Below are 14,864 nucleotides of genomic sequence, written 5' to 3'. Positions count from 1 at the left end.
GTATTTATTTGTTTTATTCATTTAAACATATAACGGCACTATAACATGTTTTGTTTCCCCCCTCCTATTTTCCTTTTTTTGTACTTTTTTTAGGTATTTCTTTTCCTCCAAATAATTTTGAGGTAAATTGAGGAATTGTTTAGCAAAAAACATGCAATTTATGGTATTTTATTTTTATTTTTCTATTTTTTAAAAATGAAGTAGGTATTATAATATATTATATACTATATTATGTAAAACAAGTATTAAGCTTAAAAATGTTCTGGTATAATAAAATCTATTTATTGTTTGTATATTTTTTATTTAGGTTATGTTTGTTTTTTCTATTGGCTTGACGGTCCCTTACCACAGTATATAATGTGTCCCCTGAGGAACTTAATTGTCCATATTTGCTTTAAACTGTTTATAAGCGGGTTATAATCGTTAGAAACTTTATGAATGTGTCGTTGGATCTCTAGAGCTCTGTAAACATGTCGCTTCATATTTCTTCCCTCCTCTCAGGCTCTGACATTATTAAAGAACGCCAAATAGCGGTGGTGTCAAGTGCTAACCGTTGTAGCCGCGGGGAGGGAAGGAAGAGGGGACGGGGGTTCCTTTAGATGCTATCTGTGTTTTATCTCAATTAGAACCGGGATCACAGCGACTGCCAGCCTGATAACAAACTGTCTGACAGCTCATCCCTCAGGACAGGAAGGGAGTCGTACACCGAGCGCTTGTCATCAGAGGTTAAACGTCCATCGTGATGAGGAGCTTTTTTTTGCGTTTGTTCGGAAGATGAAAGATGTTGGGATCGTCCCGTGCAGCAGTGTTGCTCTCGCCGAAACTCGGTATTGATAAGAGAAATGAAGCCCCCCCCCCCCCCCCCCCCTCTTATATCACCAACATGTTAAACAAGCCAACTTTCAACCCGGGAGCTGATGTTAAACTCCCGATAAAACACTCATTTCCACTCTTGCTTTGATCTCCCCGCTCATGGAAATGAAGATTTTAACCCCTCTGACCCCACTTCGTGATATGAAAGGAAGATATCGCCGTCCTTCAGACTTCATCCCCTTCCCCGCTGTGCTCGCCGCAAATGAACGTCACCTCCACGACAGACTCCCCCTGATGCCCTTAGACAAGCCGGAGGGCGGATAAGAAGCTCGGAGGGGGGAGCAGAAGGATGGAAGGACACAGCAGGTGACTGTCGCACTCTGGACTTGAGGTGCAATCCTCTGGTCCGGGGAGATCAAAAGAGGTTGTGAGCTAAAAACGAAAAAAAGATGGCACTTGCAGATTTTAAAAGGGGGTCGAGCTCGCAGCGAATGATTCACCTAATTTCCCAAGATAAAAGAAACGAGTGATTTGAACTCGTTTTTCTAATGTGCCTCGTGTTTCTGCAGCCACAGGGACCTGAAGCCAGAGAACCTGCTACTAGACGAGAAGAACAACATCAGGATAGCGGACTTCGGCATGGCCTCCCTTCAGGTCGGGGACAGTCTCCTGGAGACCAGCTGTGGGTGAGTAAGAGCTGGAATATTGATTGATGAGGATGTCAGCTCCGTGTGCTGCCCCCACATGGTCATGGATTGCTACTACAGACACCATTCTTTTTCCCCATCAGTAGTAATGGATAAGTAAAATGTAGAAAGTGCAATCATACAAACGTTTACTTAAAGTAAAACATAATTGACCCAATATACTGTATATATATTGGGGGAATGTGTCCCTGTTAGCAGTACAAATAGTTAAGAACTGAACTCTATTCTTTAAATGGCTTTGAAACAAGCCATTGATCAGGTTTAATTATTTTAAAATACTTTTAAACACATGTTTACCTCATCGAGAGCTCATGAAAAGCACCAGATTCAAAAAGATTCTTCTTTTTTTTTAAATACGTACAAGACGGACTAAAATAGAAACTTCCTTTAATGCCATCTTAACTAGACCCTACATTGTTTAATGTATGCACTTCTAAAATCTACCAAGATCTGCATCTAAACAACTTGAATTAAGTGGTTTTGCTAAACTAAAGCCTCAATACTTTGAATTGGAAATATGTTTTCTGCCTCCCCCTAGTGTCAGAAGAGTGACTGTGCAAAGCTATTATTAAAAATGTCAATTAATCATCATCTAAATGTGAAATACTGGGATAAAAACGTTTTTTTTTCCTCCCATAATTTAGAAGGCACCTGAATGCATCATAGTTATTATTAGTTAATCCAAGTGAACATTCAAATATGTTCTTACTAATGTGGAGAAACATGTCTTGTAGTACGACTCTGAGCCAGTTGCGACACAGTGATAATAAGTGGAGCTATCTTCTTCTCTGCTTGGCGCCACCTTCTTGTCTCTCTGTGTTGATTTTTCTTTTTTTTGGGGGGGACAAATGGACGACGGCGTCTACTCCCAAGAGCGATCACTTCTCCGGCCACACACACTGCTGCCCTCCGCCTCATCTGATGTGTTTTTATGATGTCACGAGCGCACCAAGCGCATCAATCTCTGGCCGGAAAAGGACTGCACGCACTCGAGGACACAAGCCTCATATCGGTGGAGAGTTTTTATTTAACCCTAAAGAGCGGTCGACGGAGTGCAGGTTCTGAACGGCCAATAAAAGAGGCGACCGAGCCAGAGGTGGGCTTTACGACGTGTGCGGTGCATAAAAACAAAAACAGCTTGGAAAGTGTCGCAATTTCACCGATGCTCTGGGAGAGTGTTTCTTCTCTTGTTCTCGCCAGAGACATGAGCTAACTGCTCTATTGTTAAAGGTCACCCCAGAAGCTGTTGTGTTTTTTTGGCAGAATGCTCGTCACCTCTGGGATTAGAGGCCGTCTTCATGTGAGATTATCAATCCTAGTCATGTGCGACTGAGGCTAAACTCTGTTGTGTCAGTAGCTTCAGTTGTGTGTCTTGACACATAACTTCAAAGTTCTTCACACAGATCGTCTCTCTTGGCCGTTTGTGTTTTCCGTGGCCTTCACAGAAATATGATGAGACTTTTATTTTGAAAGGAAAACTATAGAATTGCAATTGTGGTCGAGTCCCTTATCCAGTTTGGTAGTTTCTTTCCAATGTGTCGCTACTAAATAAGCTCTGTTTCTACATTTAAATGTTTAAAAATAATACATTTGTTTAAAGTCCCTTACGTTAAGAGAAAAAGAAAGAAAAAAATAATATTGTGACGCACTAGATGCTCGATCAAACAAGGGGGCGAAAATCATTTTCGCATTTAAGTCAATAATTATTATTATTTAATATTCAATAAAAAAAAGTCTTGTTGTAATTCTCTGTATAATTGTCTTATCTAAAACACTGGCATATTTAAAAGTTCATCATATCAATATGAATATACTTTTATTTTCATCCAATTATCCACTGGGTCACTTAAAACGACTTTAGCGGCCACATTTGGCCTGTGAAGCTGGAGTTTGAAACACATTATTTAGGACATTTATATCAGTACAAACGCAGCAGTTTTTGACTTCTTCACTTTAACCACAGCTGAAATGAATCGCGGGGGTTAGTTGAATTTACTAGTCCTGATATAACTTCCAAATAGATTATCATCATATCAAAGTCGCCTGAATAATAATAATGATTAAATATATAATTGTGGCACTTTCTAGATATAGATAAATTGCACATGTTCTTAATAAAAATAAGAATTTGTCAGGATTTGTATTTAAAATAACATTGAAACATATGTTATGCAGTTTAATAAAAAAGGTTTTTGCATTTTGACACGTCTTTACATTTTTTAGGACTAATTTCGCCCACAATTTCACTTAATTTCCATCCACTCTCATGTCCACTAAGGGTTGGTATTGTTTTCAGAGTTAACCGTCATTTTTTTTATTATAAGAAGTTATAAAGTTGCTTAAAACAAATAAAAAATAAACAGACATGTATGCGTTTTTTTCTGAATCATTTCTCATGTCGGGGCTTCAATACAAGAAGGACGTTACAGACGAACATATTTGGATGTTTTTTTAAGTGTCTTTTTGGACAAATATGAAGACGAAGACAACAGTCGCTACATTAAAATGAACAAACATTTTTGCTCTTTTACTCTAAAAAGGAACAGATTACTCTGAAAATAATCCCAACCCTTAGTCCACATGAGCGTGATTAGAAAATGAGTGAAATTTGAATTCAATGGAGCAAGATTTTCTGTAGAGTAGACGCCATAATAACAAAAAATATATGCATCTTCATTTTTGAATTATGATCTCAAAGTTATATGAGGAATTAAATCGTTCCTTCATCAGCATCTTGGAGTGAATCCCAGCTCAGTATCGTGACATCTCACTTTCATCCTCCAGCCACTCTTTAGTTGTTACTCAACATCTGACAGAAGGTCACGTGTCGACTCTTATGTTATAATCTGGTGGATTACATCATGGTGGACACTCCAGTCTTCCCTGGAAAAGATGGTCCGTGACAGGTTTTACTCAGCTGTGCAACATGCCCTCCGGCAAATCTGAATATTTGATCGTCTTTCCTTCTCGTACGGCACCGCGAGCGAAGAACTAGAAAAAAGCAGTTGAAAGTAAGAAAATTCTCCGTCTAAATAAGCGGCATCCGTGCTGGCGAGCCTCCAGCTAATGTAGGTGTCAGTCAATGGATGCGTAGTTATTGATCGTCCGTGCTCTTCCGACTGTCCCGTCTCTAAGTGTAGATATGACAGTTTTTAATTAAACGCATTTATCTGGCCTCTCTCCGCACGCAGCCGTCTGACACAAATGTATTCCGTTTGCCACGGGTAATGGAGCTGAGTGGAGGGAGCAGCCTCAGGTGGAGGGAGGGAAGCCTGCGAGCCAATCCACACGCCGTAGATACAGAATCCATGGAAGTACACGCGGTGTGTGTCGACGCAGCCGGGAGTTCATTAGCGTTTGCTGTTTGTTTAGTTGCATTGATTGATGGAGGGAAATTAACTTGTGTTAACAGTGAGAAGCTGAACAAATGATGGTGGAAAATGACTTGATAAATGAACTTTCTCTTCCACTTTATTCCGTCAACCCCCCTTTTTTTTATTATCACGCAGAGCACCAGGTGCTGTGGAGCTCGACATTTTACCTTTTGTTTTTTTTTACCTCAGGCATTTTTCTTTTCAAAATATTCAGGTAAATGATTTCACCCAGTGGCGATATATCCTTTTATGGTAAATATACTATTTTGAAAAAACTGAGTTATGCTCATGGAATAAGACTGTTACCAGTAAACCATATTAAACATTGAACCTATAAATGCTCCAAAAAATAGGTTAAAATAAAGTGAAACAGAGACAAAAAGATAACAAACTAAATGGATAAATATATGGAATCAAATTTGTGGATTTTTTAGTGCATTCTGGAACTTACTTCCACAATAATCTAGCTATTACAACATGTCTTTACATGCTTAAATAAGATAAAATGACTTTGAATACAAGTTGTTTTTCCAGTCCTCTTTGTTCTTGAAGACTTGAAATAGTGTTATATTTACTTAGACCACCCATTTAAACATATCTTTGAGTAAAATGCTGCAAATATGTTAACTTCTGTTGATGAACCGCTTAGAATTGCACATGTAATTGAAATGTTAGTGATCTACACCAGGTCCAATACCTTTTAACCCAAAAAATCGGTGTATTGCAAAGTTCTGTAGTCCATGAATGACGTTTCATTATCTCAAATGTTAAAAAGTCCCAAACCAAAATCAGAACAAAACTTGTTTGTGAAAAGACAGTAGATAAAAATAAAGAAGTTTCCTTTAAAAAAAAAAAAATCCTTGTGAAAGATAAATATAAAACAAATGTACTTATTATCCACTTGAAAATGTATTTTTAAATTTTACTTACTTACTTTTTAAGTTTTATATTACTTACTTCCTTTTTTTAAGAAATAAAGGTCGAAGGAAAAACATTTATTACGTGATTAAAGTCATACAAAATACTTTAAGAACTTGTAAGAACATATTAGTAAATACTGGTCAGTGTGTCCCCAATAAACATCATATTTAAGTACACATGACTTAAAAAAAGTATTAAGAATTAAATATTTAAATAATTGCTGCAGCAGCATATCACGATACTTTGATCTTGGATATAACCTCCTAATACACGGTATAAATATGTATTTTTTTTCAAACCCTACATACGTCTGCACATCAACTACATTAGATGGCATGAGAAAAAAGAAAAGTAAAAGTTGTTTTTTAAGTGACTAACACTGGGTGTGACCGCCTCACAGCAAGAAGGTTGCGGGTTCGCTTCCCAGCTTAAGGCTACGTATGGCATTTCTGTGTGGAGGTTGTTTGTTCTCCCGGTTAGTGCCTGGGTTTACTCCGGGCACTCCGGTTTCCTCTAACACTCCAAAAGCATTAGGGGTTGATTGAGAACTCTAAATTGTTAGTAGTTGTGAGTGTGTTAGTGTGTGAACGGTCGTGTATCTCTGAGTTCCCTGCGATGGACTGGCTCCAGGTGTCCCCCGCCTATTGCCCTAAGTAGCCAGGAAAAAGATTTGACTTAACATCTCAACGTATAAAAATATTTTGTGATATATCAAAATAAAAATGTTGATGTTTATCGGCTTTTTACCAACATAATTAAAAATGTCTGGTATTTTTTGAATCCATCCGAGCCTCATTCCCTTGAATCGATTTATTTAAGAAGTTAAATTGATGGATTTTCTTCCAAAATTCTCCATAAATCCAATATTTTTTGTGTGTGATCAGTTTCCAGCTGCAGTTGCTGCGTCGAAGCTATTTAGCAGAACAAATCAAAAGGCTTGTGTTTCCCAAAGTCGCTCGTGTTTTCCTCCTGGTTTGCATAATCACCTCAGACACTGGCAATCAGAGAGACAGAGATTGCTCGGGCACTTGTTTAAACACTTGGTGGCGGCGTTCCCTGCGAGTCGTCTGTGTGTTCACGGGCGTGAGGAAGCTCCGACTGCCAGGTGTGATGCTGGTGAGCACACAACACCTCCTGTTTGCCCTCCTGTGAGGATCCCTCATTAGAGCCCCAGACCCTCTCCTTAAATCACAGGATGGTGGTGGTGAGGTGTTGCTGAAACTAATGCTGTTATCTGAGGATTTATTTTGGTGAAAAAATGTATTGTGTGTGTGAACAAAACAAGACGTGATTCTTTTTCCCAAGTTTTCAATAGATGAAGCCTCATGTTCTGTGCTAAGGGATCGTACGCGCAAAAAACGTGCAGAAATACTTTTCCACGTCAAAGTCCATGTGTGTAAATAATGAAAAGAGCATTAAAAAGGTCGGACTTCCCGACACGTTTGAAGGCGTACGTCCTTATTTACTGCTCAATGCATCACCATGGGATGTACAAAGAATAGAATAGAATAGAATAGAAAATGTTTATTCATCCCCAGAGGGGAAACACACTTTTACAACAGCACAGTTGAAAAAAATAAAGTGCAAGGAAAAAAGAAATAATAAAAGAGATAATAAAAAAAATATACAGATTATTTACAATATTAGACATTTAACACTATTAACAAAATAAAATAGAATAAAATAAAAATAAAATAAAAACAAAAAATAAAATAAAACACACGAGAAGAAAAACACACTACGGATTAGCATCAGGATATTTAAAGTAGAGAGTTAAATATCCTGACAAGAAAAGTGTTTTTATTTGTGTGCATGTTCACAATTATGAATCTGAATATCTCTGTACTTTCCCCCATTTTCTGGACTTGAGTGTCCAACCGTATTTACTAGAAGATCCACAAACTTCTTTGTACATGAGGCTCCAGATTTCTCAAATTTTAAAAAACGCTTCAGTTCATGTTTCCCATGATGAGGATTTGACAGCGACTATTTGATTTACTGTCAGTCCATCCAGGTGCTGTAAAGATTAGTGGGCCGGTTCACCGTCTGCTGTGAGAGGACGCCCTTGAGCCAGACGTCCACAAAACAACAACAACGCCCTCTGAATCTAAAAAAAACCTCCCTATCTTATCTGTTAAAAAAAAACCTTTCGTCCTTGTGTTGCTTATTGTGATGATGACGATGTTATGATGAAGTAATTACAGTGAATAACTCCTCTTTTATGTCTTTGTCATCCCCATTTGGCCCGCAGATCTCCGCACTACGCCTGTCCAGAAGTCATTAGGGTGAGTCTCTGACGCTTCCTGCTGTTCGGTGTAATTAAATCTCCTCCTCCGCTCGCCTCGCTCCTCTTCTACACCAGGCCGACTTCACCGTCTTTACGAGGCTTGATTTCATTTCACCGGTCGCTAACAAACACTCTGATCCTCAGGGGGAGAAGTATGACGGGAGGAAAGCCGACGTCTGGAGCTGCGGGGTTATTCTCTTCGCCCTTTTGGTGGTGAGTTTCCAGGATTACTCCTCTTCACGTTTGTGACGGTGTAACTGTGGGAGTCAACACACAATCCTTTAAAACATTCTGAAGCTGGAAGAAGCTGTTTCGCCTGCAGTTAATACAAAACTCTGCGGCGAGAATTCTGACCTGCTCTAGTAGAAGAACTCACATTTCCCCAATCCTTAAAACTCGATCTAACGATCTTCCTATCCCTCTGTGTTTGATGGATCTACTGACTCCTTCAAGAAACATCTCAAGACATTTTTATTTGTGCTTTTTCTTTTTTTCCTGGGACTCCTGTGTTGGTTTTATGTGTCTTTACCTTTTAGAGTTTTTTTTAAAATTTGTAGGTATTTTTAAATGTAAGTAATGGTTATTTGTAAATCAGTATTGCTTTTGATTGTTTAAGTGCTTTGTGACCCTGGTCTAGAAAGGCGCTTTAGAAATAACCATTACTTACTTACTTACAATACATATTTATAGGAAAATCAAAATATGAAAATACTGAAAAATGTTCTACCTTTTAGAAATATAAAAATATGATATTATAGTTGCTGAGGGGAGCTTTCTATGAGCGTCTGGGAAGCTTAATCTATCCGTAGTTTGATTAAGTTGAATGTACTTATTGATATACCATTTTATGCAAATGTACCTTATTTTATTTACATGCATAGTATTTTATTTTATTAACGACGTTTGATTTCATTTGTTTTATTTAATTACATTTTTTAAATGCCACCATAACAAATTTCGGTCTTGTTTTTAAAACAACAACAAATGGATTCTGATGTACCCTACTGGTAGTTGCTACATCACGTATTTCAAATACTTTTTTTTAAACAATATGGGCATGACTCATGTGGCTCAAAGGTTCCTCGACTCGATAAACTTTCAATATCTTGTAATAAACACTCCTCAAGCAATATTCTTTCCAAAGACACTTTATTACCTCTGCCAAGGAGGGTTTAATGTATTGCTTGTAAATGGATTTTTAGGATGGTTACAGTTTCCAGCTGAGTTACAACAATAAAACAACCAAAAGAACTAGAAAAACGTCAAAAAAATACAAAATACCTGATACTTTCATTCAGCTTTGGTGTTTCGTTGCTAGTGTGTCCACTAGATGACGCTCTCTGCTGCATAATACATTGTTTGGATTAGATATTCTATTGAATACTCTTAAACAGAGGGCGATACCTACTGAGCTCTTAAAGACAAGACACTGCTTCATGAAGCTTCAACACTGTTCCTTCAACATCCTGTTCTAGAAATTATGGGTAAAATCATTATCGATGATGAGCTCCTTGGCAGCTGTATTCTCCATCTCGGTGCTCATCTAGTCTGGTCTACCTTAGCTGGTTTTCCTTCTGCGACATGAGTTTGTTTAGTGGATGTTGTTGTGAAGCTTCAACTCATCAACATTCTCACTCTGTATTATTCATGCGGTTAAACTAAAAGAGCCCAAAATAAACACCCGCGACACGACGTCTTTGGTCACGGGGCCTGATTTCTTTTTGTTTTGGCCTCTTTCTCGTCTGCTCTGTGTGTCTTTGTGCGGCACACGGGTCTGCTCATGTGTTGCATAAATATGACGTTGCTTGCCAAGGAGTGAACGCAAGCAGCCTGCTTAAAAAAACAACCAAAAAAAAAGTTTATACCCCGTCTGCGTCCGACTGTCTGGCTCTTCTTACCTCCTGTTGCCTGGCTGCGAGAGAACCATTTGTCTGATTGTGGGAGACGCTCCAACTCCACAGCCGTTAAACTGCTCTCAGATCATCTGTTACACAAGCTTGCCCTCTTTTCTCTCTCCTCACCAGTCTTACCCCCTTCAACCCGTCCTCGGGCGCAGGTTTGTCATCCATCAAGCCGCCACATCTGCGAGGTGACGGCTTCGCCCTGATAAACGAGAGCGAAGTCGACGAGAATGTTGGCTAATTATTAGAAAAGCTCCCGCTTGCCGCTGTTTATTATTTATGTTTCTCGCGCTGCTCCGGGCTTCATTCCTTTAATTGCTCAAGTTGTGAAAGTAAGCCACTTCTTTAAGTCATGCTGGATTAACGGTGAAAGTGTTTTTGTTTCTCCTGGCTTTTTAAAAATTTTATCGTGCGTCTCTTGCCATTAAAACCAGGGCATATTGTGGATTCCTCTGCTTTTGTTTTCACTCTCAGCAGCTCAAATGTAATCCCTGGCTTCTCCCTTCTTCCTCCAGGGCGCGCTGCCTTTCGACGATGACAACTTGAGGAATCTTCTGGAGAAGGTGAAGCTGGGTGTTTTCCACATGCCCCACTTCATCCCTCCCGACTGTCAGAACCTTCTCCGCGGCATGATCGAGGTGGACGCTTCCAAAAGACTAACGGTGAGTTCGGGGCGGAGGCGGTGGAGACTTGAGCGCGGCGCGCCTCGGGGCGTTTTTTTTTTTCCGCCCGCGACCGCGGTCGTTTCAACTTCACACACAACGGGAGCTCGCACGCGGCCTGAGAGGTGTTTTTGAAAATGTCAAGTCTTCGCATTCATCTCAAGATGCAGCGATATCTGTTACAGTTCAGTGACCATCTGTTGGCTGGACAGAGATGATTCATGCAACGTTCATTCATGCAACATTCCATTTGTTAGTCTGACCTGTCCGTCCGTCCGTCCATCCATCCATCCATCCATCCATCCATCCATCCATCCATCCATCCATCCATTCATCAATTTGTCCCTCAAGTCATTCATCCATTCATCTATCCATCCATCTGTCTATTCATCTATCCATCCATCATCCATTTGTCCCTCAATCCATTTATCCATCCGTCCATACATCTATCTATCCATCCATCCATCTATCATCCATTTGTCCCTCAATCCATTTATCCATCCATCCATCCATCCATCCATCCATCCATCCATCCATCCATCCATCCATCCATCCATCCATCCATCCATCCATCCATCCATCCATCCATCCATCCATCCATCCATCCATCCATCCATCCATCCATCCATCCATCCATCCATCCATCCATCCATCCATCCATCCATCCATCCATCCATCCATCCATCCATCCATCCCTCCCTCCCTCCCTCCCTCCCTCCCTCCCTCCCTCCCTCCCTCCCTCCCTCCCTCCCTCCCTCCCTCCCTCCATCCATCCATCCGTCCATACATCCATCCCTCCATCCATCCATTTTTCCCTCAATTCATTCATCCATCCATCCATCCATCCATCCATCCATCCATCCGTCCGTCCGTCCGTCCGTCCCTCCCTCCCTCCCTCCCTCCCTCCCTCCCTCCCTCCCTCCCTCCCTCCCTCCCTCCCTCCCTCCCTCCATCCATCCGTCCGTCCATACATCTATCCCTCCATCATCCATTTGTCCCTCAATCCATTTATCCATCCATCCATACATCTATCTATCCATCCATCCATCCATCATCCATTTGTCCCTCAATCCATTTATCCATCCGTCCATACATCTATCTATCCATCCATCCATCCATCCATCATCCATTTGTCCCTCAATCCATTTATCCATCCATCCATCCATCCGTCCGTCTGTCCGTCCATCCATCTGTCTGTCCATCCATCTAAACAGAGCAAAGATAATCTACCATCAAATCAGAAATGCATTGCTGAAGAACGGCCACTTCATCTTCCACCGTTGCAGCTAAACTGTTTAAACAACTTTTTGCCCTTAGAAGGAGGAAGTCAATATTTTCCCCAAATCCCGATGGGAAACTACGTAATAAACAAGTCGTATCCACCAACAGCTCATAATCGAAGCGTTGTCTTTACGCTTGTATCCTCTCGCCCCTCTTGTGTACCCAGAGTGTTTGCCCTTATAGCCAATTCTGTTGGAGTTCCTCCTCAAGTACAGGATGTGAATTCAGGCGAGGGTTGCTGTTTGTTTTGTGCCGCTCGACTGTGTAGAGTTCTCATCGCCTTGCCAATCCCTTTTTCATTCAGCGACTTATCACCCCTGGCTGGAGGAGAGCAGAGAAATGTGAAGGGCGGAGAGTCGTGATAAGAGAAAGTGAGCCGCGAACAAACAAAGGAGTTTGAATAAAGAAACGTGGTCAGGGATTATCATTTTTTTTACACAAAGTTGATAGACCTTTTTTTTCTGTTTAAGAAGACAATAGAGGTGACCTCCATCCACTTAACTGTCATAGGAGGATCTCAAAGTTGATATTCCTGCATAGGAAAGTGTTATATGGAAGCTGGCGTCATTCCTAATTGAGCTCCTTATGTCAGCACATTCCTGCACATCAATCTCTCCGCGGGTTTCAAAGTCAGAGTCCGGATGGCAACAGTTTGTGCAGTTAGTCATCAGCCATGTTCCTCTCCATCATCTACCTACCCCCCTCTTTGCAGACATTTTGAGAAAACATTGAGTTAATTTTCTCTGCCAGGCAGACGAAGACAAGCTGTACCTCTCTTCTAATCTTTCATCCACCTTTAAGTGGCCCTCAGGCTCTCAGAGTTAATCAAAGTGATCTTATAATATATAAATAGGGGTGTAAATATTAAAACAGCGATATATGGAGATTTTCTTTTTTACCCACAATACTTTTTCAATTTTCAATTTTTTTTTTTTTAACATAGTTGACAACATGATTTAAATTTTAATAAAGTGTTTTTAAAATAATTGATTATTCAATTTACAATTAACATGCACATATTGCTAATTTTGTAGTCATCCGCAGCTAATCCGAAGAATGAAATCCCTCTATATTTCGTAGATGACTGAGGATGAGAGGATGCAGTGACTCCAGCAACTTTCAATGTTGATGTTTCGACATGTTTTGGTTTCAAAACAATTGAAAGCAGTTAAAACTTCATCAAAGTCATGTGTTCTGTAAATTTCGGCAACGCAATAGTACTCGGCCAATACTACAAATATATAGTTGTTCCTAAAGTATCGTAATTTATCCCAATAGATTGTATTGTCATTCCTGTATCGTGATGTGATTTGTATCGCCAGATTCTTGCCAAAGCGCACCCTAACTTTCTAACTTAAACTAAGTCAGAAAAATGTGCTAACCGTGCAGTCCTTCCTTTCATGGCGTCCCTCTCCACAGCAGCTTATAGTTGTGCCCGCTTCCATCCCCCAAGTATCAACCTTCAACCTCTGTCCATCCATCAAACCCAAAACCACCTCCATCTTGGCTAATGGTCATGTCACACACGACCTTGATCGCTGCTCATGAAATATATTCAAGAACCAAATTGATCATCGTCAAATCTCACCTTAACCATTGCTCGCTCCTCTCTTACCAAACACTTTTGACACTTTTAACAATACACTAAGACTTTATCTTCCATTTTCTAAGTCACTATTACTTGGAGCAGTTTGAGGTTTTTTTAACCATGTTTATCATCCACAGAATGTAAAATAATGAGAACATTTTGGCCCCCGGTCCAATCATTATTACAAACAAGATTTTTGTGAGTCTCTAAAAACAAACAAACAAACAAACGTTGACATTAACAGTATAAAACATTTCAAATATCCCATCGAAATATGCTACGCAACTTTAGTATTCTAGATTTCCCATCTGGGTCCTTGAAGGTCATGTAGGATTTGTCGTCCTTGTGTATGTATTCCACTGTTGCAGAACTAGAAAACAACAATAACAACACAACTTAATAAAACAGTATACAATTATATCAAGACAATACATCTACTTTTATGCGACTGTGGTCACAAATGTTGTTTTGTATATCGTGCTCGTAACTTTTGCTAGCATTTTTGGATAGAATCAAGCTAGTGACACTACCTAACCCGCTCTAGTAGAAGAACTCACATTTCTCGCTTGATGGATCTACTGACTCCTTCAAGAAACATCTTAAGACTTTTCCTTGATTCTCTGAGACTCCTGTGTTGTTCTCGGTGTTATCTTGATCTTTTAAGTATATATTTTATTGAGTATTGTTTTGATTGATTAAGCGCTTTGTGACCCTGGTCTGGAAAAGTGCTCTACAAATTTAATTTACTTACTTACTTACGTAGTTACTATTGGTCTGCTGGACCTACAAAAACTTACACAACAACTCTTGAATAAAGGAATTTGTATTTTTTTTTTCAATTGGTGGTATCTGAAATGTGGTCCTTGGCAGAGGTATGAGCTCTCTGAGTGCTTTCCAAATCTGTAGCTGAAGTCCATGGAGAGCATTGGAGTCGATTTATAAACCTGCTCAATCGCAGTTGAGTATCACACGATGAACCCCGGTCACCCCGCTGCTCTGCTTTGCTGAATGTTTATCCGTAACTTTACATATCTACTTCTTGCCTGACAAGGACGGGTCATCCCGAGTCTCCCCCCCCAAGCCCCCGCCGCCCCCCTGACTTTGTCAAACAGCCCCCAGCCCTGTCCTCCATTAAGGGTAACGCACTGCTGGAGAATGTGTTACCTGTCCCCGCCGCACTCGTGCGTGGGAGCTTTAAGCAGCCGCTGAGAAGCGCTGGAACCTCGTGGAATGTCAAGTAGAGCAAGACGATTGAGAGCATTTAGTGCTTTTATTTATTTATTTTCCTCATGAAATGTTTAATCTCTCACCCGCAGAGAGAGAAGAGATA

General features: G+C 40.2%; 1 protein-coding gene across 2 annotated transcripts in view; it reads left to right on the top strand.

Moving 5' to 3' along the window:
• Nucleotides 1–14,864, top strand: part of brsk2a (BR serine/threonine kinase 2a) — a 214,767-nt gene that overhangs the window by 163,550 nt on the left and 36,353 nt on the right. For both annotated transcript variants that reach the window (XM_087796672.1, XM_087796671.1), the window contains exons 5-8: nt 1,383–1,499; nt 8,067–8,100; nt 8,247–8,315; nt 10,519–10,665. In XM_087796672.1, the coding sequence (XP_087652798.1) occupies nt 1,383–1,499; nt 8,067–8,100; nt 8,247–8,315; nt 10,519–10,665 (367 nt within the window). The remainder of the gene's footprint in view (nt 1–1,382; nt 1,500–8,066; nt 8,101–8,246; nt 8,316–10,518; nt 10,666–14,864) is intronic.

The sequence above is a fragment of the Callionymus lyra genome, chromosome 8 (genome assembly GCF_982586985.1).
Source record: "Callionymus lyra chromosome 8, fCalLyr1.hap1.1, whole genome shotgun sequence".
In the NCBI taxonomy this organism is placed as follows: domain Eukaryota; kingdom Metazoa; phylum Chordata; class Actinopteri; order Syngnathiformes; family Callionymidae; genus Callionymus; species Callionymus lyra.
Note: the sequence above shows the minus strand (reverse complement) of the source record. Positions and strands in the feature narration are given on the sequence as shown.